The sequence below is a fragment of the Rhinoraja longicauda genome, chromosome 12 (genome assembly GCF_053455715.1).
Source record: "Rhinoraja longicauda isolate Sanriku21f chromosome 12, sRhiLon1.1, whole genome shotgun sequence".
Classification (NCBI taxonomy): domain Eukaryota; kingdom Metazoa; phylum Chordata; class Chondrichthyes; order Rajiformes; family Arhynchobatidae; genus Rhinoraja; species Rhinoraja longicauda.
In genome coordinates this window covers 22,229,635-22,256,229 of record NC_135964.1, presented here as the reverse complement: position 1 = coordinate 22,256,229, position 26,595 = coordinate 22,229,635, and the positions used below count along the sequence as shown (strand labels likewise).

The 26,595-nt window shown below is 42.1% G+C and overlaps 1 protein-coding gene across 1 annotated transcript in view; it reads right to left on the bottom strand.

The window, feature by feature from the left end:
* Positions 1-26,227, bottom strand: part of epha6 (eph receptor A6) — a 450,797-nt gene extending 424,570 nt beyond the window's left edge. Inside the window, exon 1 of the mRNA XM_078409157.1 lies at positions 25,042-26,227. Coding sequence (XP_078265283.1) covers positions 25,042-25,123 — 82 coding nt within the window. The 5' untranslated portion in view covers positions 25,124-26,227. The remainder of the gene's footprint in view (positions 1-25,041) is intronic.
* Positions 26,228-26,595: the final 368 nt, after the last annotated feature.

Below are 26,595 nucleotides of genomic sequence, written 5' to 3'. Positions count from 1 at the left end.
CACGCAGTTTGGTGAGAAACAAAGATGTCAAACAAGCACTAAACGCAGGAAGGCTAGAACTAACATAGAGAAAAAGGATGGGGTCAGGCCTTGCCACAGCAGCCACTAACCTCAGGATGCCTAATCAAAGTTTCCCATTGTTACATTTTCATTTGGATAGGTTACATCACACAAGAGTGTCTATCCTCAAAGGATGGCTACACCCAATCAATATGGTAATGCCTGCATAATTCAGAAGTACGGAGACAATGGTGTGGAATGGACCTGCAGTAGTACCAAGCATAAGGTGGAGTCAGAGACAGAGTTATATGCAGAGGTGTGAACGCAGTAGTGTTTATTGCATATCTAAAGAGTGTGTTAAAGATGGTAGCCCATGGCCACTCCACATCAATAAATGCGCATATAGAGTCCTCACAAAACCGAACACAAATTTGTAATGCTCCCATTATTTTCTGTTGAGGAAGACCAAGATGATGTCACACACTTATTTAAGAGAGACTCTCCAAATAATCAATGGGATGGACTTCTCAGTGTGTTTGGCTGGAACAGTTTGGTCCACATTCTAATCATAGCAAAGGTCTCCAAATGTACACCAACCATTATGGAAGTGGACATCAGGTCATTGAGCAGATTGAGCATTTGTTTTGGAAAGTATCAAAGCTTTGGGAAAGGAAGAATTCCACAAACTATTCATACTGGTCAGGTGTTCTTGGAAGTCATTAAGGTGTTTTCAACCACCAGACCCATATAAATGAAACATTTAAAGAGCTGCACGAATATGTTAGTTGCATAAATCAGGGTGAAGATGGCTATAATGCTACTAAAGACAAAGCACAGATGGAGAAGGAAATTTGAAAGGAAAAGGCTGAGATATTCCAACCTTGCAGTAGAGGCAGAGGAGCGAGGTTGGAGTGTGAGGGTGCGTCCAGTGGAGGTGGGGTGCAGGGGCTTTGTAGCCAGTTCCACTGCAAGGCTCCTGAGGGAAGTTGGAGTCAGAGGGCAGGCCCAAAGGAGGGCAATCAAAGAACTTGCAAATGCCGCCGAACGGAGCAGTCACTGGCTGTGGCTGAAAAGAAAAGATACTGTCTGGGCTGCCACGTGACCATCTTGAGGCTAACCATAAGACACACACCCAGGTCTGATCACCCTGCGGTGGGCCTGCCTCGACTGAGGGTGTCTTGTGATAAAAGGCCGAAACACCCAGTGACGTTGAGGTACACAACTGAAGATGTGTCTGAATGGTAGCAACATTACCTAGTGGTCATCCCCATGAACAACACCAGTCAATTGTAGTGCAAACCTTAGGGATTGTAACATCTAGTCCTACTAATCAATCAGAGGAAAATACTCAAGTCCAGGTAAGATGTAGGGAGATGCTACCATTTGCGGAGGGATCACTCTCTTGAATCTTAGACAATGCTGGACTTGTTGCAGACTCAAAAAGCCTAAAAAAAGCCACAATGTGCTGGAGTAACTCAGCAGGTCAGGTAGCATCTCTGGAGAACAAGGATAGGCAATGTTTTGAGTCGGGACCCTTCCTCATACTTAAAAAAGTCACAAAATGCTGGAGTAACTCGAGTCAGGCAGCATCCATCTCCATGGGAATTTTTCAGGTGCAAGGAGAAAGGAGAAAATAGGCTCCTGTTACATCTTGTTTGTTTTCAACATCCCAGTATGTTAATTAGACTTTCAGAGTAAGATCATAACAACTTGTTTATTCTTTCAGTTTCATGTCATGTGCTTGGCAAATGATGCAATATGTTCTCGTTATTAAACAACGTGGTGTAGCAGTGACTGAGGAAACACAACTAGCTTGTTGACTCTAAACAACATCATTTACTATTTATTTTTATATTGACAGCCTTATAAAAAGAAATGACCTATTTTTGACTTGGGTGATCAATTGTTCTTGGTACAAACATTTTTGTTCCATACATTACTTAACTAAAATATTATGTCTTTCACATTAAAAATCATCTTTCATTAAAGTGCTAGAGTAAATCAGAGGGTCATGCAGCATCTCTGGAGAAAAAGCACAGGTGACATTTCAGTTTGGGGACCTTTCTTCAGGCTGGAGCCTCAAGTCTGAAGAACAGTCCTGACCTGAAACGTCACCTGTCCATGTTCTCCAGCATTGCTGTCTGATGCGCTGAGTTACACCACCACTTTGTGGGGTTTTTTTGTGAACCACCATGTGCACTTCCTTGTATCTCCATGTCTTTCATTTTGCTGACTTTGACTGTAATCATTCCTATCATACGTTGTTGATATTTCCTATTCTGGCCTATTTCAGGGAGGGGTTCTGTCAGGGATGGGTTCTGATCTGTCTGCCCCCTCATTTTTTTCATGATGATGTGGGTTTTACTGGCCTGCCCCATATTGCCCAACTATAATCTATGAGGACACCAGACTCTGCAGAAGCTTGCTACTCAGGTCCAGGAGACATTTGCTCATCAAGTTTGGCCTTCCAGACTTGACTCAGGCAAGAGCAGGATAATGGAGAGTGTGGGTTGCAGGCTACATGCAGCAGAAGCTGCTCAATGCTTTTCACATCCCTAATTTAGAAGATAAGCGACAGATATTGAATATGTTTAACTTATTGTATTTTGGTCGGGCTAATGGAAGGCAATACAGATACTTTCACATCTTAAAATCTCATGAATAATAAATCACCAGTACAATTCTCTAATGTTCAAAATTGAAGAATAGGGAGAAGATTTGTTAAATATCCTTTCATTAATGTTTCTTACATTCCCATAGATTTGGCATTCATTAATCAAATTATTTTCCAGGCCCAGCTCCGCAGAGCACCACCAGCAGTGATATGTGAAAATTGTTTCTAGAGATAATCTTTTCCTATTTATTATGAAGGAAAATAACTGCAGATGCTGGTACAAATCGAAGGTATCACAAAATGCTGGAGTAACTCAGCGGGTCAGGCAGCCTGAGTCCGAAGAAGGATCTCGACCCGAAACGTCACCCATTCTTTCTCTCCCGAGATGCTGCCTGTCCCGCTGAGTTACTCCAGCATTTTGTGATACCTATTTATTATGACGTACAATGATGCTATTTGGTCCAGGACAGCAGAGAAAGCTAATCAGTCCCATTTCTTCAGTCCTTATAACACCAGTAGGCTGCAGCTTATTTTTTCTGTCCATCCTTTCCCCTTTCATTAATAATTTTGCTGGTTACCCAAATGGTAGGGCAATTTACAGCCGAGTAACCAACCAGTGAGTCTTTGAGGTGGGGGCTGAAAGATGAAGCAACTGGTGAAATGCACATTGACCTGGGGAGAACATGCACTCTCCAAACAGACCGCACAGGAGGTCAGCATAAAATGCATTCCCTGGAAGTAGGAGGCATTTGCAAATAAAGAGCTGCAATCTTAAAGCTCCTAAATTCCACTATAGGCATGGAGCACATTTGGATGCAAATCAATCTGGAAGTATCTAAGACAATGGTCAATATTACGTAGAGAAAAAAAAGACACAATGTGCTGAAATAACTCAGCGGGTCAGGCAGCATCCTGGTGAACATGGATAGGTGACGTTTCGGGACCAGAGCTTTCTTCAGATAAGATTACCCAAATGTTCACAAGAAAGAGGACATTAATGAACTCAGCATACCCCTTCACCTCTGGTATGTGAAAGCTGGTGCATGCAATGTATATGGGCTAGAGTGCAGCAATTCCTACTCAGGGCTACACCGGCAATAAATGCAGTTCCCCATCATCCCCTTTGTGCTGCACTGTCAGAGTACACTCTTTTAGATGAACAATGAAGGTAAACTATGGACTCCTTAGGTGGATATAATACCTTTCTAGGCACGAGAACTGTAAAGTAGCTTTCCTGCTGATATTATCACTCAAATTAGCGTCAAGACTACCGTGATTTGAATAGAATCCTGATTCTCGCACATCAATGGTGGTGGTCAATGGCTTCTTTATTGTCACGTGTACCAGGTACAGTAAATTACATTTTTTCCATACAGCTCAGCAAGACTACCCCTGTACATAAGCACAATCCCCTGGTTAGTACAGAATACCCCACTGAGTCCATACACAAGAGTGGCCATTGTGGTTCCAGTTTACAGTCCCAGCTGTAGCTGGCCCCAATGCCCCTCTCCACACCCGACATTACCTGTTGCATCTCCTGTATTGCCGCCATAGCTACACCTTGAAATGACCAATGGCCTTAAATATCAGAGCTGTTTACTATGATAATAAAATGTATGCCATTATAGCTGAGTTGACACACAAGTCTTGTTCTTCATCCACGAGTTAATGCACTGCATTATGGCATTAGATGCAATCCAAAAGGTGAGTTCCTTTCACATCATAAAACTTTACATGTGAATAATTTATTGGCAAATCAATTTACTAATGCAAAAGCACAGAGATAAGTAAAGATTTATCCATTGCCCTTTAATGAATAATTCTTACATATTTGCCATACATTAATCAAAAGATTTAAGGCTCAAATCCAGCTACAATTCACAAGGCCATTGCCAGCAGCACTTAATATATTTTCGTGGATAATATATTTAAAAGCCTATTTACCTAGAGAGACTCTCAGAGAAACTTGAGACATGATATATCTTGGATTGTTAATTTATAGTGGCAGGAAACTGGGTGATAGGAGGCTGGTTAGACCGTCTGGCAGCATCGTTTCTAAAAAAAACACAAGCAGTGGCCTTGATTGGCCAGAATACACAATTACATTCAATGAGAGATCAGCAATTTAACATGGGAACTTTCCATTGCAGGTGACAACACAAGCATTTATTAATAATGTCAGTGAACTCAGCAACTTGTGACAGAACTCCTATGATGGCAGTAGTTAGACAATTCCAGATTCCGAGCTGGTACTACTGCTTGTGACACTTGGCCCCGCTGCTGGGGTTGCTGGTCTTCCCAAATATTTGATGGATTTCTGGACCATATCCTACAACCATTGTACATCATCGTTGTAAGTACTAGTTTAGGTGTACTTCGAGTTCACTGATGTTTGTCATCAAATGCCAACTGGAAATGTGTGCAAGGGGGCATGCAACTTAAGTTACTTGGTTTGAAACTATTTCCTTCTTTTCTCCACCCCTAACAGTTATGAAGTCATAGAGTCATGCAGCATAGAAACAGACCCTCTGAGCCAACTTATCCATGCCAACCAAGATGCCCCATCTAAACTAGTCCCATTTATCCACCTTTGGCCCATACCCCTCTAAATCTCACCTATCCATGTACCTGTCCAAGTGTCTTTTAAATGCTGTTATAGTACTTGCTTCAACTACTTCATCTGGCAGCTGGTTCCATATATCCACCGCCCACTGAATGAAAAGGTTGCCCCTCCGATTCCTACTAAATCGCCTCTCACATCTTAAAACGTGTCCTCTGGTTTTTGATTCTCCTACCCTGAGTAAACGTCTGCCCACATTTAGAATGATGTCTAGTCCATATAAACAAACAACTTTACTTTGTAATTTTATTACCAAATTTCATTTAATTGGAACTGTAATTATTTTACAGTTAATAGGATTATGTTTATCCACCAAATTGTCTGGCATGCACTTCTAAGGTTTTAATTAAAAAGTGTACTTCGTCACTCCAATCCTACAAGGGGCTGAGAGTGCGAGTGGGCGAGAGTGGGAGGGGGCGAGAGCGGGCGGGGGCGAGAGCGGGCGGGGGCGAGAGCGGGCGGGGGCGGGGGCGGGAGCGGGCGGGGGCGAGAGCGGGCGGGGGCGAGAGCGGGCGGGGGCGAGAGCGGGTGGGGGCGAGAGCGGGTGGGGGCGAGAGCAGGTGGGGGCGAGAGCGGGTGGGGGCGAGAGCAGGTGGGGGCGAGAGCGGGTGGGGGCGAGAGCGGGTGGGGGCGAGAGCGGGTGGGGGCGAGAGCGGGTGGGGGCGAGAGCGGGTGGGGGCGAGAGCGGGTGGGGGCGAGAGCGGGTGGAGGCGAGAGCGGGTGGGAGCGAGAGTGGGAGGAAGAGTGGGAATGGGCACGTGTGGGAGGGAGCGAGAATGGGAGGGAGCAAGAGTGGGAGGGGGCACATGTGGGAGGGAGTGAGAGTGGGAGGGAGCGAGAGAGCAGAAGTATTCACAACCCTATGCCAATCTCCAGATAGTACAAGGTATAGTGGGAAGAGTACAAGGAGCAAGAACCGTCAGAGGAGAAACAAGGCATTAAAAAAAAACTGGGAGATAGGGCCATCGCCAGCATGGCTATGAGTTGTGGTTGAAATGGTGCCAAGGATGGCGATGCTTTGCTTGCTGCCCCCAGTGGATCTGCTTGCATCTCTTACCATTGTTCTACTCTTTTAAATCGTATTTCTAAGGCTTTCAGAACGACTAACAATGTTCTCTTGAATATACTTTCATGTCTGGCGATCTTCCATGCAGCAGGAACCACCGACCTCGGGCCCAACTCCCACACCGGTGAGGCCTAGATCAAGGCCAACCGCGACCGATGTGACCATTGGCCTATCCATGTACCTGTCCACGTGTCTTTTAAATGGTGTTATCGTACTTGCTTCTACTTCTTCTTCTGGCAGCTGGTTCCATATACCTACCACCCACTGAATGAAAAGGTTGCCCCTCCGGTTCCTATTAAATCTTGCCTCTCGTATCTTAAAAACAAGCACCTGACTCCATATTCCAATGGGGTGGGGGGGGGGGGGGATTAAAAAATCGCCCACTTGGAGCAGCCAACCTCACAACCAGACCACTGGACCAGACAACAGAGGTTCCGACCGCCCGGAACGACCTAACCGCTGGAACCATGGCCTACATTGTCAACAGAAGAAGCCAAAAACCTGATGGCCTATTGAAGGCTCGACCCGGACAAGCACACTGATCAGCAGGCTCGGCCGACATCATGACTGAGCAAAGGGCCCCGTCCCTTGCAGTGCTCGACACTACAACCCAACGTGGAGGCCTAGCCAGGCCAGAAGCCTGACGCTCAGGAGTGTCTGACGTTGTGAGCCGACTCCCAACCATACCCATCTACATCCTGAAAGGGCCAACTCCACACACCGACTCCCAGGCCTGTCTGAATCAGTCACTTATGCTGGAAGCTGTGGTGGCAGGATGGTCTGCAGGTGAGACTGAAACAAGTCTCCACTCCCCAGTCCTGACAAACATCCAAGCTATTGAAAACAAACTGGATGAACTCAAAGCTAGACTCACTCACCTTCGGGAACTGAGAGACTGCTGTGTACTCTGTTTTACAGAGACATGGCTCACACCTGCTCCACCTGACTGTGCCATATAACCCAAGAGTTTCTCAATTCACTGGATGTCCTCAGGCAAGGTAAGAGGCAGAGGGATCCGCTTCGTAATCAGCACCTCGTGGTGCCCTGACATGGTGGGCCTGGCTAGTTCCTTCTCCCCAGACCCGAGTTATCTAACAGTGAAGCGTTGTTCATACTATCTGCTGCTGGAATTCACTACAACTGTGCAGTTTATATCCCATCCCATGCAGACACGAAGCTTGTGCTGGATATACTAACATCACCACTGAGAGCCTGGAAACTAAGTACCCTGTGGCCTTGTTCATCATAGCAGGGGACATCAGCCAGGCCAACCTCAAGTGTGTATGACTAAAGTACTATTAATATGTCTCTTGTTCCACCAGAGGTGCAAACACCCTTGACCGCTGCTGCACAACCAAAGCTGCCATGCTCCATTGCACATCCGCATTCTGGGAAATCTAACTTCTACTCCATGCTTACAAGCAGAAACAGAATTGTGAGGATCCAGTACAAAACGTTGTACAGTGCTGGTCTGTGGAAACAGATGAGATCCTACATGATCGCTTCAGTCTGAAGAAGGGTCTCGACCGGAACGTCACCCTTTCCTTCTCTCCTGAGATGCTGCCTGACCTGCTGAGTTACTCCAGTATTTTGTGAAATAAATACCTCTGATTGCTTTAGTTAGTGGATTGGTCCATCTTCAAGACATTAGCAGCCAACAAAAATGAGTATGCCACTGCTGTCACGGTAAGTAGAAGACAGCATACGAATGTCACCAATCTGAGTGTTTCCCAAACTAAAACCATGGATAAACCATGAGATCCACTGCCTAGTGAAGTCCAAGCCAGATGACACCACCGTAGTGGGCTATATTATTAAACAATGACGAGACGGAGAACAGCAAAGAGATAGGGAGCTTTGTAGCATGATGTCATGACAGCAAACGCTCCCTCACAATCAATAGAATAAAAGGAGCTAGCCGTCAACGTCAGGAGGAGGGGGGTGTACACGCCCAGTCTGCATCAACACCAGGGAGAGGGGTGTACACGCCCAGTCCGCATTAACGTCAGGAGGAGGGGGGTGTACACGCCCAGTCTGTATCAACGTCAGGGAGAGAGGTGTACACGTCCAGTCTGTATCAACACCAGGAGGGGTGTACACGTCCAGTCTGCATCAACGTCAGGGGTGTACATGTCCATTCTGTATCAACGTCAGGGGGAGGGGTGTACACGCTCAGTCTGTATCAACGTCAGGAGGAGGGGTGTACACGCCCAGTCCGCATTAATGCCAGGGAGAGGGGTGTACACGCCCGGTCTGTATCAACCTCAGGAGGAGGGGTGTACACGCCCAGTCTGCATCAACGTCAGGGGGAGGGGTGTACACGCCCAGTCTGCATCAACGCCAAGAGGGGAGTACACGCCCAGTCTGTATCAACGCCAGGAGGGGTGTACATGCCCAGTCTGTATCAACGCCAGGAGGGGTGTACACGCCCAGTCTGTATCAACGCCAGGAGGGGTGTACACGCCTAGTCTGTATCAACGCCTGGGGTGTACACGCCCAGTCTGTATCAAAGCCAGGAGGGGTGTACACGCCCATTCTGTATCAACGTCAGGAGGGGTGTACACGCCCAGTCTGTATCAATAGACAATAGACAATAGGTGCAGGAGTAGGCCATTCAGCCCTTCGAGCCAGCACCGCCATTCAATGCGATCATGGCTGATCACTCTCAATCAGTACCCCGTTCCTGCCTTCTCCCCATACCCCCTCACTCCGCTATCCTTAAGAGCTCTATCCAGCTCTCTCTTGAAAGCATCCAACGAACTGGCCTCCACTGCCTTCTGAGGCAGAGAATTCCACACCTTCACCACTCTCTGACTGAAAAAGTTCTTCCTCATCTCCGTTCTAAATGGCCTACCCCTTATTCTTAAACTGTGGCCCCTTGTTCTGGACTCCCCCAACATTGGGAACATGTTTCCTGCCTCTAATGTGTCCAATCACCTAATTATCTTATATGTTTCAATAAGATCCCCCCTCATCCTTCTAAATTCCAGTGTATCAACGCCAGGAGGGGTGTACACGCCCAATCTGTATCAATGTCAGGGGTGTACATGCCCATTCTGTATCAACGTCAGGGGGAGGGGTGTACACGCCCAGTCTGTATCAATGCCAGGAGGTGTGTACACGCCCAGTCTGTATCAATGGTGCCGATGTTCCAAAATGAAATGAACGGAGTGTTTCAGATGAAATCCAAGCTCTTTCACTCATTTCAGCAGGGAGGCAGGCAGAGCGAGGCAGGCAGGTGGAGCAATAAACCCACAGAAAAATGCTTAATATTTTCCAACTCACATGTGGCATGAGAGATTGTAATATATCTGGATTCTAATTCCAGTTATTATATTTCCTTTCCTAACCCAAAGTTTCACAAACTGCAATACATCTACTCTTTGGGGCATGCAAATAATTTCAAAAAGCAAAGTGCTGGAGTAACAGTGGGTCAGGCAGGAGTAGGTGTGGCGAATGGGTTAAATAGATCAACCAACAATCACCTTCCTTCCCTTCCTGCTCCCAAGGATATCTCTGGGCCTTTGAACATCAGCAAGCATGGCTTGCTATGTGAGGGCTGGCCAAGAACCTGCGATGGCTGGCCTCCACTTTTTGCAGAATTCATCTGTCTCTCATCTGGCTCACTGTTGGCTCCCGAGCCTGGAGGTTGTGTCTCGCAGGGAAAGTGGATGGTCTGGCAATCCAGGGAAGCCATCTATACGGGTATAGGTACAAGGGTTTTGTCAGTCCATCCAGAAGCATCAATCAAAAAGCAAGAAGCGTCTCGGCTCTAAACGTCACCATGTTCTCCAGAGATGATCTCTGACCCTCTGATTTACGCCAGTTCTTTGTGCCCATCTGTGTAAGCTAGCATCTGCAGTTCCTTATTTCTAAAATAATGTAGAATATTCTCCATTTCACCTGAACAGTACACAGTCTCATCTCCCCAAATGACATACCGTGGAAGATCAGTTAATATTCTCACAGTACTACCCTGAAACATTAGATTTCCAACACCTAAGGGGAGAAAGCTGGCTCGCAACTTATTTCTTGCACTGGCATTTTGTCATTACAGGATACTTCAAATAAGCTTTTTCCCTATTTGACAGTCTCATCATACATCCCAGACTCGAACATCCTGAACAAAGATCAGTCATTGTTGATTGCAGCATTTGTGAGACTTTTTCTATTGAGGACTCAAAGAATCCATCATTGCCAGTGACAAATAAACTCCAGAAAGTATTTTATCAGCACACTTGTGTTGGATTTATCAGCCCAACAGGGTCAGGTTACAAATTAGCTAACCATATTTCTTAACAGCCAGTGCTCAAATAGCTTAAGTACGATGATAGGCATAAAAAAAACTCTTCTCCTAACAACACTGCGTCAACAGTCTATAATGTACACCAATACATGTTCCAGGTTTTTTCAATTCAAACTCTGTTTGTATCTCACTAATCTAAAGTCTAAATAGTTCCTTAATCTTTGCATATCCAAGAAAGCATGTTATTTGATGAATCGTGCTGCCTCCAATAACTTAATTCTAAAGTCTGAAGAAGGGTCCTGACCCGAAATGTCACCTACCCATGTCAATAGTCAATAGTCAATAGTCCAGAGATACTGCCTAACCCGTTGACTTTGTGGCATAAAAAAAAAAAAATTCTAACAATTGCTCATGGTATAAGAAACAAACTTTTCTGATATAATTAATGATGCTGGTTCACAAAAAAAAAAAGCAAAGTGCTGGAGTAACAGCGGGTCAGGCAGCATCTCTGTAGGAAATGAATCGGTGACATTTCGAACTTTCTTCAGACTGAATCGTCACCTGTTAATATCTTCCAGACTTGCCATCGGACATGCTGTATTACTCGAGCACTTTGTTTTTTTTTAAATTAGCAATAAATTGTTTTATGGGAGTTCCTTTTGTTCCGAAATCAAGAAACCATATATCCTTGGCACTTCATTTATATTTATTCAAAAGCATTGTTTCCTACATCTCAAACAATGACACTAAATGCAATTTATCAGATTATATATTCACAGGATTCTTTGTACCAGCACTGATTTCATCCATTATATGTACAATATAAAACTTGTTATGGCAATTTTATGGAACCAAAAATATTGGTGTCAATTTTACATTGTTTAATTCTCATGACAACGAAACAAAAAAATATCCCCACAAAATATATTACTGTGATGACCGAATTTTATTACTGACAGGTGGTCACTTGCATAGAAGTTACATAATTGAACTAGTAATCCAGGGACCTAGTCTAATGATCTGGAAATAAGAGTTTCAATTTGCAGTGCAGCAACTGGGGAAATTTAAATTAAGAAAAACTGAAATGTAAAGCAAGTTTACTAATGGTGACAATGAAACTAATGAATTGTTGAAAATCATCTGGCAACTAATGTCCATTTGGGAAGGAAATATGACACTCTTAGTTGAGCCAAAATGCAAAATTTTGCTGATTCAGAGCATAACATCCAATGTCCAAGCATTTCACACCGTGAGGCATTGCTGCATGATTTCCTCTGGACAGTATCTCATGGCCAACCCTGCAGCTGCACAAATGATCTTTTCGCCATGGGATCAGAGGTGGGAATGTCCATCCGTCCTATGCATTGTCTCAGATAATAAAGCAACATGTGCATGCTTCCATGTAGACCTGAACAACATTCAACAAATGGATTGATAACTGACAAGCGCCATTTTCTTCACAAAATGTGCCATGCATCAGTGACTATCTATCACAAGAGAAATTCCATCTACCACCAGACCTCCCAACATTTGATTTTACAAATTCAGAATATTAATGTCCAAATTTCAGATGGCAACTTCCAGCATGGAGCAAGCATGGAGCAAATATTCATTACACACAGACTGATCCTCAATTGAAGATACTTTTTTCATATCTGCAAGAGCCAGTGACCCCATTTTGCTTCCTTTCAGCCAGACTTGGCTCAGATTTTGTTCAGTATGCTTCTATTGCCCTACGCCCTTCAAATTTAAAGTTAATTGCATAAGTTGAAAACCGGAACCTTTTGTCTGACAACTAGACACAGTACATGACTGAGTATTCCAGTTGGTTCCTTTGATAATTTTGTGGGTTTAAGAACGGCAAAAAATATGATATTTGTATAGAAAGAACATAGAACAGTGCAGCATAGGAACAGGCCTTTGGCCTACAATGTCTGTGTGGTCATAATGCCAAAGCAAACTCTTATCTGCCTGCACTTGATGCATATCCCTTCCCTGCATATCCATGTGCTTATCTAAAAGGCTCTTAAAGACCATTATTGTATCTTCCCTCATCACCATTTCTGGTAGCATGCTCCAGGCATTTACCACTCTCTGTGTAAAAACAACTCCTTTAAATATTGCCTCTCTCACCTTAAAGTTGTGCCCACTTGTATTTGATATTTCCATCCTGGAAAAAGGTTCTGACAGTCTACCTTACCTATGCCTCTGATAATTGTATACACCTCTATCAGATCTACCCTCAATGTCCAGCATACCAAAGGAAAGACTCAAAGTCTGTCCAACCTCTCCCTGTAGTTAATACCATCTAATCCACGCATAATTCTGGTAAACCCCCTAAGCACCCTTTCCAAAGCCTCTACATTCATCATGCACTGGGACAACTAAAACTGCATACAATACCCCAAATGTGGCTTAACCAAAGTCCTCTACCATGACGTCTTGAATCTTTTACTCAATGCCTTGACAATGAAGGCAAGCATACCATAGGTTATAAAGAAATGCACCATAGGCTGAGATGTTGTTGGAAAAATAACTGCAGGTTCTCAACATTCATCATAATTAACGCATAATTAAAAAAATTGCTGCAACAGATGTGTCAAGAGACACTAATCGTCAAAAAGCCTGCTGTTATTTTTGTTCCTCCTTTCTGCCGTACAAATGCAGGAGCAGTTAACTTCTCATAACTGTCAAGAAATTATTGGATTTATGCCATAAATACAAGTACATCACTTCACAGCTATTTAGGATTCATGTTTCATGTCTCGGGGTTTCTATTAAGCATGTGATTCATGTCTTTAAATTTAATTTTAATAAACATTTTATCCTTATTTCTCTCTGGCCCTTAACTCTTAATTCAATAGATTTCATTTGCCTATTTGTTTTTATAATCCAAATGTAGCTCAATTCATCTGGTTTTTTTCCATTAGTTCTCAATATTATTTCTCTACCTTTCTATTTTATTAGTAAATATGATGAACTCTTGGACTCAAAACTTTTGTGACGACCCAGATGTCCTTTTTGTGCTGTTATCAATTTAAATACCTGACATTTTGCATTGCAAAAAATAACACAAATTGAAGGGCAAGGGATGAAACAAATCCAATTATGGTGCTGACTCTAAGATGCACCACTCCAGCCATTTCTGAGCCATGTATAAACACCATGGACAGAACTTCATTCATCAATAGATTGCTTTCAGCAATTGTGGCATGTGCTGAAAAGGTCAAGTGCCAGTAGAAAAGCTTCCCTAAATAGATTTTATAGAACACAAGATGAAATAGAGCATTTTTATGGTGTTAAAATAATAATGCCTCTGAAATCTTGAAAAGTCAAATTGAAAATAAATAATTAAATATTACTGAATTTGAAATGTATTGTCAACCACTAACCTTTATACTGGGTTTAAGTAATCATTGTACATCTAAGTTAGTTAAACAATTAAATAAGCAGAAAGATTAGGTTTTGTTGTGGAGGATGTGCATACAAACTGGCCAAAGTCTAGGACAATATTAGCTGGTCCCATATCAATAACAGCATTTATATAGGGGATTACCTTTTTTTTAACATTTGCTAGATTGTTGATTTTGTCATTATATAAAAATAATCCCGGGCAGACGAATGGGAATCATTTACTGTGTGATTTCTGCAGTCTTCATCGAGGATTTTTGCTTAAGCTGAGGTGCTACAATCAGTTTAATTGTTTTTCAGTATTCATGAGACAGTAGATTTTCAGGCTTCCATATTCTATTTCAGCATAATAATGCCACTGAATAATGCCACAACGATTCTGGTCACCAGAGCAAAAACTGGTTCAGACAAATAAATACTGTGGTTACATGACCAGGTCAGAAGCTAGATATCTTCTGATTCAACTACCAACTCTCCAGAGCTTTTCCTTAATCTATAAAGCCACAAGTCAGGAATGCGATTAATATTTTTGCCTGGATGATCGTAGATCCAACAACATGCAAGAAGCTTTACATCATCTTGGGCAAAACGGGATCAGCATACCATCCACTACTGTGAACATCTTCCAACAGTGGCACTCTATGATCATAATGGGCACCATGTATAATATACGTGAAAGCAGCACTCAAATAAATATCCTTGATCCAAGAAGGATGAGGTGCAGTGGGTGCATGGGAACACCACCTTTTGCCACACCATGACTTCAAAAAATGTCACCATTCCTTCACTGTGGTTTGATCCATATCCTGGAGCAGAGAACAACTTCATCAGAAAGACTGCAGTGCTTCTACCCAGCAGCTCGTCACACCTGCGCAATGACAATAAATGCAGATGTTGCCAGATATGATCGCAACCTAAAAAAGAATTTATTTTTTATACGGTAATAATAATTGGCTTAATTTGAAGCCAATCTTAATCTGCACTAAAAGAGCATGCAAGGGAAACTCAGCGATCACCTTTCCATCTCTAGCTTTTGTCCACGCTTCGGTCAATCAAAAAAAAACCTTATCTGTTCAAATCTATCACTTTTTAGTTTAGTTTAGTTTAAAGATGCAGAGTAAAAACAAGCCCTTCAGCCCACCGAGTTCACGACGACCAGCGGTCGCTCGTATTCTCCAGTTCTATCCTAAACACACTAGAGAAAAAATTTAACAGAAGCCAAATGTGCATGCCTTTGGAATGTGGGGAGAAACCAGAGAAAACCTACGCGGTCACAGGGAGAATGTACAAACATCGTGCAGACACACCCGTAGTCAGAATCAAACCCGGGTCTCTGGTGCTGCAAGGCAGCAACTCTACCTCTGCTCCACCCACTTGCCAGGGTTTGTTACACCACCACCTCTCTTTTCCATTTTCTACCACGTACTACAATCAGTCTGAAGAAGGGTCCTGATCCAAAACATCACCTGTCAATTGCCTCCAGAGATGCTGCCCGACTCACTGCGTTATCTCCACACTGTGTTATATATTCAAGCATCCAGCACCTGTAGTTCCTTGCATACCCCACACCGAATTGGCATATTAAGATAAATACAATTGCCAATTATTTGCTGATGGCAGCTCGATTTTATTGCCACTAAAACATTTACAAATTATGTAGATCAACCTTTGCATAACTAAAATTAATTTACGATCACCAAAACTGAAAGACACTGGGACACAGGTCAATGGAAATCAGTCCTGGGAGGGCATTACCTAACCCTAATGAACATCCAATATCACGGCGAAACAAGGAACTGCTGATGCTGGTTTAGAAAAAAAGACACCAAGTGCTGTAGGAAACAAAATCAACTGTTGGAAGCTTTTGTGTCTTCTGTTTCTCTTTTTTTTTTGCGTCTCAAAACTCATAACTAGTTTCCTGGCATTTGCCGAAGATGCCCTCAAAGAATAAAACGAATACAGACTAATACAGCACTGGGACCACTTCATCCAACTTACCGATGGTGAATGCACACCATACACTCAGTCCCTTCCCCTTTCTCCATATCCCTGAATTTGTTTTTCCCTTTCATTTCCAAATATTACTATTTTGAGGGAAGTGCAAGAACAGAGCCAGATATCTTCTGATTCAACTACCAACTCTCCAGAGCTTTTCCTTAATCTTCACAACACTCAAAATGACGATACACCTGTATAATTACTTGAGAGTGTATAGGATACCTGGCTTTGTAAATAAGACATTGAATGCAAAACCATGCAAAATCTATTGTTTAGAGATACAGCATGGAAACAGGTCCTTCGGCTCTTTGAGTCCATTCCGACCAATGACCACGAGTTACGAGTACACGAGTTCTATCCTACACACTATGGACAATTTACAGAAGCCAGTTAACCTATAAACCTGTCTTTGGACTATGGGAGGAAATCGCATCACCTGCAGAAAACCCATGCATCACGGACAGAACATACAAACTCCGTACAGACAGCAAACAGCAGCCATAGTTGGGATTGAACCCAGATCTCTGGCGGTGAGGAAGCAACTCTACTGCTGCGCCACTGTGACTGACGCCCTTTGGTTTCAGTTTGAGTACTCATTACAAATCTGAACATTCCATTTATAGGAAGGACTAGACCAAGTGGACCCGTTGGGCCCAAACCTCTCCTGCACCTTCTTCTCCCCCCCCTCCCCTCTCCTCTCCCTTCCTATCCCTCCCCCTCTCCCACCCCCCCCCTCCCCACTCCATCCCCCTCAATCCCCTTATCCTCCCTCCTCCCCCCACCCTCCCTCCCTTCCTCCCCAGGAGATAAATTTAATCTTTAAAATGTGAATAACAAAAAATATAACACCGATTTCAATGAAACTTCTTCCATTAGCACCAAAGGGACGACGGTGAGTAAGGTGGGTCTAAAATTATTGCGCTATCGTGTACCATTTTGGCTGTAGCTCAGGAATAAACAAACAAACAAACAAACTAGAGTTTTTGTATATAGATAGATGTCAAGGCTTTACAGAGGATATTTATATTTTACAGATGATTCCTAGGATGAGTGACTGGATTCATTTTGAGAGATTAGTAGAGCTGATTTTTTTCTCCTTACTGTGGAGGGATGGCTAAAGGCCAAATATAAATCTGCCAGAGTAGATGTGAGGTTTTAATAGAGCAAATAGAGGAAATTTGTTTCTTCAGGCAAGTTAAATGATTTATGTTAACTTGAAGAATTAGAGAAGAAATTAGAAAAAATTATCACCGTGGGTTACGGTGGCCCAGGATGATGCATCTAAAACATGATGGTGTCAGATTCTATTGGAACATTCAGAAGACAATTGGGCGGACTTGAAGAACTAACTTGGAGGGACACAAGGTCAAGGCTGAGGCAAGGAACTAAAGTGGTAACACAATTTAAAAATAATCACATACCCACTTACTTTCAGAATTTCCTTTTGAATCTCCTTCCACAACCCATTTAGGTAGCATACTGCAAATTATTTGGTTAGATTGTTAATCATCTTAAGCTTGTATCCTTTGGTTGCTGAGTCTCTTTCTAAAGAAAACTTTCTGTTTACCAACAAATGTCCAAATGTTAAACACAAACATGCTCAAAAGATGGCAACCAAAATTTTTTCTTTTCTAAATTCTCTCTCAGAAAATATAGCTGAAATCAGGTACAAATCTGTAGGTGAACTAGGATTTCAAACCATGGACGTCATAGAGCCACAGATTAATATAATCAAATAATCTGAACAAATAATGCTACTTTATTTTATTTAATGAATATGACAATCACTTTGGATTGATGTGACTTGTGTAATGACCCCCATTCAATTTAGGTAAACAAAGTCAAATGACCATCTCATGTTACTTTGACATTGCTTGACTCCCAGAGTTTAGGAAAAATGTCAAGGTTTTAGAGGATGAAAAATTGCATTCACTTTGAGATTACTTTAGTAATGTTTCATCCATTTTTTGTAATACTTCCAAAGTGCTTGTGGTCTCCATTTCAATTGAGGATTCTCGCCCTTTGTGAGGATAAAGAATCATCATTACAGGTAGATAAGATTTGAGCCACACAGCGATAGTCCTGGCAAGTTTGTTTTATATATTTTAAAAATGGCAACACAGGATGCAGTTTTGTTCACCAAGACTGCACTGATTATTTGAAAAATAATTACATCATCTTTGGCCACAAATTATTTTACAATTCTGAACAAAATATGAGATTGGGTTATCGCACTCCAATTTGTACATGGAAAAAGGGGTGTTCAGTATTGGCTGAGACCAACTAATGAACATCTAGTCCAAAGCATATTAATCCAGATTACAATCTCCATAAAACTGCTTACAATAGAGGAAGACAAACTTTCCTCTGACCAAAATAATCTATATTTTTGCTGCAACAGGCAATCCTGCATCAAGATAATTGAACATATCACACATTTCTAAACATCCTGCTTCCATTATTTTTAGTGTTTTATTTCCCCACTTTAATTTAGTTCATTTTAAATTATTAGAAAATAAAATGTCTCAAATACATTATGAACTGAAACAGAACTATGCACGAAAAATCTTTGTTACATTATAGGCCGTGCCTTATAAACTAATAAAAACAATAATAGCTTCACAGTGTGTGTTGCAATATTGAGTTCTACACAACTACCACGATAACATTAACCTTTTCACTATCAAGATGTATTTCAGCACAGAGTTTAAGATGGCTGATGTTAACCTATATTATCACCTACACCAGAAACAGAAAATCCTGGAAATAAATGAAGAGAGATAAACTCAGTCAACTGCAAATTGTGGAAGGTCATCAATCTGAGGCATTACCTTTATTCCCCTGAACAGAAGTTGTCTCACCTGCCAAATATTTGTACCATTTTGTTTTTATTTCAGTTTTCCTTCTTTTTAACAACCAGGTATATGGTTTGGATCCTTGTTTTATTTAAAATTTTAAAAACTTTACAGCTTTCTTGTAAAAAGAGTTAATTCATTTGTCAATATATTTAAAGAGGGCAACTTTGCCGGCATTGTCGGTTTTGTAATATATCACTCATTTGCATCTAAACATTAAAGAAATGGCAATTGACAAATCCAAGACAGTCAGTTTTGCACAGTCTAGCTGTGTGACACCTTTGCTTGTGCTTTCAATCTGAGGCCAACATAGGTACTTTGTGTCCATCTTTCCTGCTTTAGCTCATTTAGTTTCAGTTTTAGAGATACAGCTCGGAAACATGCCCTTCGGCCCACCGAGTCTGCAATCAACCACAATCACCCATACACAAGGTCTATCCTAAACACTAGGGACAATTGACAGAAGCCAATAAATCTGCAATCTGCACGTCTTTGGAATGTGAGAGGAAACTGGAGCACCCGGAGGAACCCCACACGGTCACAGGGAGAACGTATACACTCCATAGAGAGAGCACGCGTAGCCGGGCTCGAACCCGTAGCCAGGATGTCTGGTGTTGTAATGCAGCAACTCTACTGCTGTGTTGCTTTGTCGCCTTATCCCGATTTCTCGTGATTAATTGATTTGAGTCACATTAATCAATGTAACCAAGTCATCCTGTATTCTCAACTAATCTCCAGCATAGAAACAGGCCCTTTAGCCCACCAAGTCAATGCCGAACACTGATCACTTGTCACACTAGTTCTATGCTATCTCACTTTCACATCTACTCCCTACACACGAGGGGCAACTGACAGAGACTAATTTTGGTTTTTGGGCAACTGACAGAGACCAATTAACCTACAAACCCACACATCTTTGAAATGTGGGTGAAACCGGAGTACCTGGAAGAAACCTACGCGGTCACAGGGAGAACGTACAAGCTTCACACCGACAGCACCTGGGGTCAGGATCGCATCAGCTCTACCAGTAGCCCCACTGTGCCACCCATAATAGTAATCTATCCGGTTCCAAAAAAATGCAACTAAAGGTAATAGGAAACAGATAGCGTAGCTGCAAGTATTTGGGGGTAATAAGCTTTGTGATATAGAGCAGATAAGTTCCTTTCTCCTTAACAGCAGGAAGGCTCAAGGAAGTTTTAGGATTGCACAGCAGAGGATGGAACAAACATTGAAAAGACACACACTCCCCACGCTGCCAGCTATAGAAGCGTTGGCAACGCAATTGTGGGCACAAAGCCATGCAGAAAATAGAAAAAATAGTTCAGCTGCAAAGACCGACATTAGAAATGATTCTGAAAAATCCAATTGCTGCACAGGGTTTTCTTGAAGCTCAAATTGCTTCATTGGTATATTTTGGATTAAAAGAAGAGCAACCAAATATTAAAATATACATTTGGCACTTCCACTACAACCAGCATTTGATTTATATACCAATTTTATTGATCACAAAAACTGACAGAAAGGATAAACACCTTTCTTTAATGTTTGTAATGAAACCTGAGCAAAATCAGCAAATTTTCAATTAAATGCTTCGAAAACATTTTAAAAATAAATTAGATTTGGTTTTTACTGCACTTTTTAAAGAAAGATGGCTATGTAAACCAGTTTAATGAGCGGTGGACATTGCCCAGTCCATCACGGGAACTGATCGAAGGTATCTACACGAATCACTGCCTCAAGAAGGCAGTTAATATCAAAGACTCGTTTCACCTTGACCATGCTCTCTCCTCGCTACTACCACCAGGAAGGTACAAGAGACTGAGAATCATTACCTGCAAGTTCAAGAATAGCTTATTTCCATTAGGTTCTTGAGTCACTCTGCACAACCCTAACCACAACCCTACCTCAGCGCCAAACCACTACACCACTTTGCACTACGATGGTTGCTCTAAGCACTTTGGTTTTTGCACCATCACGGTCTCGTTTACTTCAAATTCCTGACAATTTATGATATATTTATTTGTTGTTGTTGCGCCTTATGTGCCCGTAAAGCTGCAGCAAGCAAGAATTCCATTGCTCCGGTTCATAGTCCACGCAAATGACACAATGTTCTTGACATCAACAAACTTTTAATACCTAGTGTGTGTAGGATAGTGTTAATGTGCGGGGATCACTGGGCGGTGCGGACTTGGTGGGCCGAAAAGGCCTGTTTCCGCGCTGTATATGAAATATGAAAAATATGAAAAAAATAACTCCCTGCAGGTTGTAATCATTTGACCCCTAATTGAAGACACCACATAAAAAACTGTGCAACAGAAGCATTACAAAACCAATTTCCCACAGTTCCATTTAGGGAAGTCAAATCTGATATGAGAATAGATGGGGTAAGTGCAGTCTTTTGTCCAGTGTTGGGGAATCAAGAACCAGAGGACAGAGTGTTAAGGTGAGGAGGGAAGATTTAAGGGGCAACTTTTTTTTTTAAACACAAAGGGTGGTGGGTATATGGAATCAGCTGCCAGAGGAGATAGTTGAGGCAAGTATTATCCCAACTTTTAAAAGACATTTGGACCGATACATGGATAGGATAGGTTTAGGATATGGGCCAAATGCAGACAGGTGGGACTAGTGTAGATGGGACATGTTGGTCGGCCTGGGAAATTGCACCAAAGGGCCTGTTTCCACGCTGTGTGACTCTATGACTCTAAATGACTTTGTTTAATGAATCTGGTGCTCTTTTAGGGTGCACTTAGGAAACCCAATGTCACTCAAAATTTACATTGTGCTACAACTCCATACAATAAATCCTGATTACATAGATATTTAAAACTTATCAATAATTTAAAATATTAAGCATTACCACTTACAATCAGTCAAATTCATGGACAAATTTTTCTCAGCTCCAATACTAAACGTAAAATGTTCATAATTATTGGATTTTTTTCCATACAAAAAAGATTCTACTTGTATTCCTCGGAAACTACGCAAATATTGGTCATCTAAATTTTCTTTGTGACATGGCTCTTACAAAATAAAGGCAGAAAAGGTGGATGGTGAATGTAGTTCTAAATACCGAGGAATAATGGATGCCATGTTTCAGCGACCAAATAGAATCTATTCTAATTCCAAATTTGATTATTCAAGATCCACCTTACTCAGTTTTGAAATAATTATAATATTTCACCTCTCTCTGAAAGGTGACTGACATAGTGCCATTATCGTGCTGATCCATGTAAATGATCAAAAATCTCTGAAAGAATGAAACAACTTGCAGGATGCCCAAATTGAAGAATGCTGTTTTAAGCATTATAATGAAGTACTAAATTGTCATTTAAGACTGCAATATATCATTTACTACATATGTTCAGCAAAAATGTCATTTCCCCCCCCACATTCTGAGCCACAGTTTGACCATTTAATGACTTTAAGCCATTATTAAGACTTGCCATTCCATAGAAAATTTATATTTTTCAGCTGCAAGTTGAAAAATGAATGAAAGCATGAGTTAGTAACATTGCTGCACGGGACAAAGGGCTTCTGGAGCCAGACTCAACAGGGAAAAGTATCTATACAGCTTCTTTTCCAATAAGAAACCGTGAAATTATCATTCCAAGGATTAGAAAAAATGCATACTTGCGAGTGAGTGAATGATTGCTCAATCAGATACAACGAGATTAAAGGGAAGAAGAATTTCCATTGCGCAAAAGAGTGATGCCCAACAATTCAAACCTCAAAAACAAGACTCCAGAATTTTAATTGTTAGTTACCAATCTATAACAAGCCAAAACAAAAACTTACCATGTTGGTAATTGATAGATGAATTAAAATTGCCAATTTAAAGGCAATTTTTACTTCACCTTTAGCACATAAGTAATGCACACCACTCAAACTATTTTAATATGTGGTAGTTTGCAAGTAATTATTGTGTTATTTAACAGAGATTTGTGTTTAATTGCATAGGTGCTTTTCATATGAAGTTGCTTTTGCATTTTCACATACATAACTCATATGTCTTAAGGTCTTATAATAAACACTGCTAACCTCACTATTACTTTAACAGAGAAATATAATTAGACAATAAATTAATCAATATAAATCAGTAAATTGTCCACTGATTCTTTCTTAATATATTATGGTTATAACAACAAATAACTGCATTTTATTCCTACGCCTTTGTTTGACTTGAAACGTTTTGTCACCCTCTAGCAAATCGTGGGTTTCAGTATCAAAACAGTTAGAGCAATTTATGAACAGATGTGACACTTTTATCATAATAACAACGAAAGCAATATCTTTTAGCTAGGTTTTCAGATTACTATGATGTCACATTTGTCCAATCTTTAGCATGTATTATTGCAACTTATCAAATGAAAACTCATGTAATTATAAAATGCTTGCCCTAAATCCATAACCAATTGCAGACAATACTTTGAGGTTTATTGTACATTAGTGTCTAAATCTGAATACAGAAACTTTAAAGTTAAATTTTATTTTATTGTGGACTTCCTGAAGTACTCTGTTGGCTATATGATTTTCCATTTTGCAGGTAGCAGTATTAAATCTAGCTGTGACTGTGTAGTTAACCATATTGACTTTTTAGTTCCAAGGATTAATTTCCTAAATAAATCAATTAAGCACTAAAATTTAAACGATTATATTCTTAATTAAAGGAGACTCATTGGCACTCATTAGTTCAGAAACTACTGATTTTAACTATATTAAGGAAATAACACTTAAAAATATTAAACAGATTTTAAATGCTGAAAGGAAGAGTTATTTAAATATATCAATTTACATGTTGTACATGTAAACTCACCATGAAACAGAAAGCAACACCACCACGGGAATGCGAAATAAAATACTTTGCTTCGTGTAGTATTTTGCTTTCTTCTGTTGCGTTGATGTCAGCATTGTTTTGATTCACACATTAAAGCGTGCATATTTAGTATAGGGCTATCTATAGTATATGTCGTATTGGAATTATGATATTAAATAATGTATTGGTTAATCTCGGAGGAAAAGATAAATAGATATTGTCCCCTGTTAATGCAATACTGCCCATAAGTATGACCCAAACCTTGCTCTAATTTCCAGGGATTGTCACATCATCATCAACATTAAGTTTAATTTAGCACGACCTAATCTCAACTTTATTAAAATTGTGTAAATATCAAGCCGCCGAGTGATACCATACACTTATTTCCCGAATGCAGCTGCCGTCACTGTTGTAACATTGCAGTAGTCATTTACAAATGATAAACTTTAAAACGAGTTTAGTACACTCAAGAGGTATTCTGATGATACAATCGTTGGCCATCATCACTCAATCTCGAAGGATGTCAATCCTGTTCTCTCAATATTCGCGGTAAACGGATTATGGTTTAATCTCGTAGTTTTATAAAGATTGAATCATGAAACACTTCGAGTGGGCCTTCGGCAGCAAGGCCGACAACTATAGTTTAAATTTGCTGTTATACTAACCTTTAATTTCATTCATCACCCCATGGCAAATTAATACCAAAGTAGTTTTAAACTATTTTTAAATTATATATCTTTTTTAACTGCTCTACCTTGAACACTATATAATCCGTAAACAATGCAGTATGATCAATTAGGTCGATATGGTGCATCACAGATTGTTTCATCGTGAAATGAACTGAAATTGCAACATACGTCAATTTGTTACATTTTTAGGAACTGTCTACAAAATAAACATTGCAATGTTTTAAACAACGCCGAACGATTGCCCTACTGCCCACTGTCAAAGTTAAAGCACAACTCCATTTAAAGTGAGATTTCAGAGTTTATGAAAAAAATAAGCGCCTGTGTTATCAAACACGAGTCTAACTCATTGCATTGCATATTCCAACATCTGCAGTTTCTTGTGTGTGTCTCTCTCTCTAACTCATTACCATTTTGCCTCAGTTCAGCAACAATTTATGGAAAGGTGTTATTTTCAGATCTAACAGAAGATTGAGAAGGTCCAACCTTGCGCTGGATTATTGAGAAATGAGGGGGGGGTGACTACGGTTTACAAGAATAAAATTAAAACACGGCTGTGGTTGGAAAAATAATTTTAGTCACTTCAAAGGCTAGTACCCCAGGTACCCCCCTCCGGTCACTTTAACGGGGGGGGGGCAGTGGTTGCAAGCGAGAGCCCGGGGGGGCTGGCTGCCGGCTGAGCTGCGAAAGTTCAAGATGCTATTGAGTGGCTACCACTTTGCCCGCTCTTACCTTCTGTGGGGAGGTGACTGTCGGCGTTGAGTACCCGGTGAGAGAGAAGCAGGAAGATGCCGAAGCCCACGATCAAAACCATCCTTCAGCGCGCTCAGAACGAAAGGCGGGAGGGAGAAAAACAACAAAAAACAAAACCCTTGTCTCTTGTGTTATTTGTTCGTTCCTCCCTCCCTCTCTCCCTCTCTCCCTCTCTCTTCAGCCCTCCCTCCGAGACCAGCGGCTGCGGCCGGAGAGAGACAGCGAGGCACCAGGTAGGCCCGCTGACTGTCAGAAAAAATGTTTGAAGGAAAGAAATAATAAAATAATAATAAATAAGAGAGAGAGAGAGAGAGAGAGAGAGGGATTGAGAGAGAGAGAGAGAGAGATAGTTGTTGCGGCTGCCCTCCTCCGGTCGTCCGCTCACGTCCAGACTGACAGAGCCATGGTCTGTGGGTGTTGCTGCATCCCTGGGTCTCCGGGCCGGGCCAGCCGGGGGTAGGGGGTAGGGTAGGTAGGGGGTCGGTCACTCACTCCACGACCCTGCGCCCCTTCCTCTCAGCACCGGCCATTGGGCGGGAAAAACAACAAAAAAACACCCAAATAAATCCTTGCACTCTAAAATAAAATCTCTCCCCCTTCTCTCTCTATCTCTCCCTTCCTCTCCCTTCCTCTCCCTTCCTCTCCCTTCCTCTCTCTCCCTCTCTCTCCCTCTCTCTTCCTCTCCCTTCCACTCCCTTCCTCTCCCTTTCTCTCTCTCCCTCTCTCTTCCTCTCTCTTCCTCTCCCTTCCTCTCCCTTCCTCTCTCTTCCTCTCTCTCCCTCTCTCTTCCTCTCTCTTCCTCTCTCTCCCTCTCTCTCCCTCTCTCTTCCTCTCTCTTCCTCTCTCCTCCTCTCTCTTCCTCTCTCCTGTCTCTTCCTCTCTCTGTGGTGGTTGTTGCACGATGATGATGATAACAATAATGATGGTGGTGGTGATAACACAAAATAACGTATCAACTGTCTCTCGCCGGGTTGTGGGAAGAAATTAATAAAAGTCTTCGTTTTTTCTGTTAAACGTGTCCCTGGGTGGAGGGGGGAAACCCCGAGCTTTGAGGGGGGTGTCGTTGCTCGCAGCCTCTCCTCAGGCGACACATTGACAACTTTCACCAGCTCACTCGCCGACTCCGCCGCTCACACTGGGGGCATCTCACTCTCTCTCACTCTCTTTCCCACTCTCTCTCTCCCCCTCCCACCCTCTCCCCTCTCTCTCCCTCACTCCCTCTCAGTCCCTCTCTCCCTCAGTCCCTCTCTCCCTCCCTTTCTCTCTCCCTCTCTCCTCTTCAAACATCAGCGGTAAGAAAAAAGAAGGTTGGCGCTTTGCATTCTCTTTTTTTCCCTTCCCCTCTCATCAGAGAGAGAGTGCTGACATGTGGGGTTTTGAAGGGAGGGATGTGTCCGGGCGGGGGAGGGGGATGCGAGGAGGGGAGGGGAGGGGGGATGAGGGGAGGGAGAGGAGGGATGAAAGGAGGGATCAGGGGAGGAGGAGGGGAGGGGGCGAGGAGGGGGGATGGAGGGAAGGGAGGAGGGGGATAGG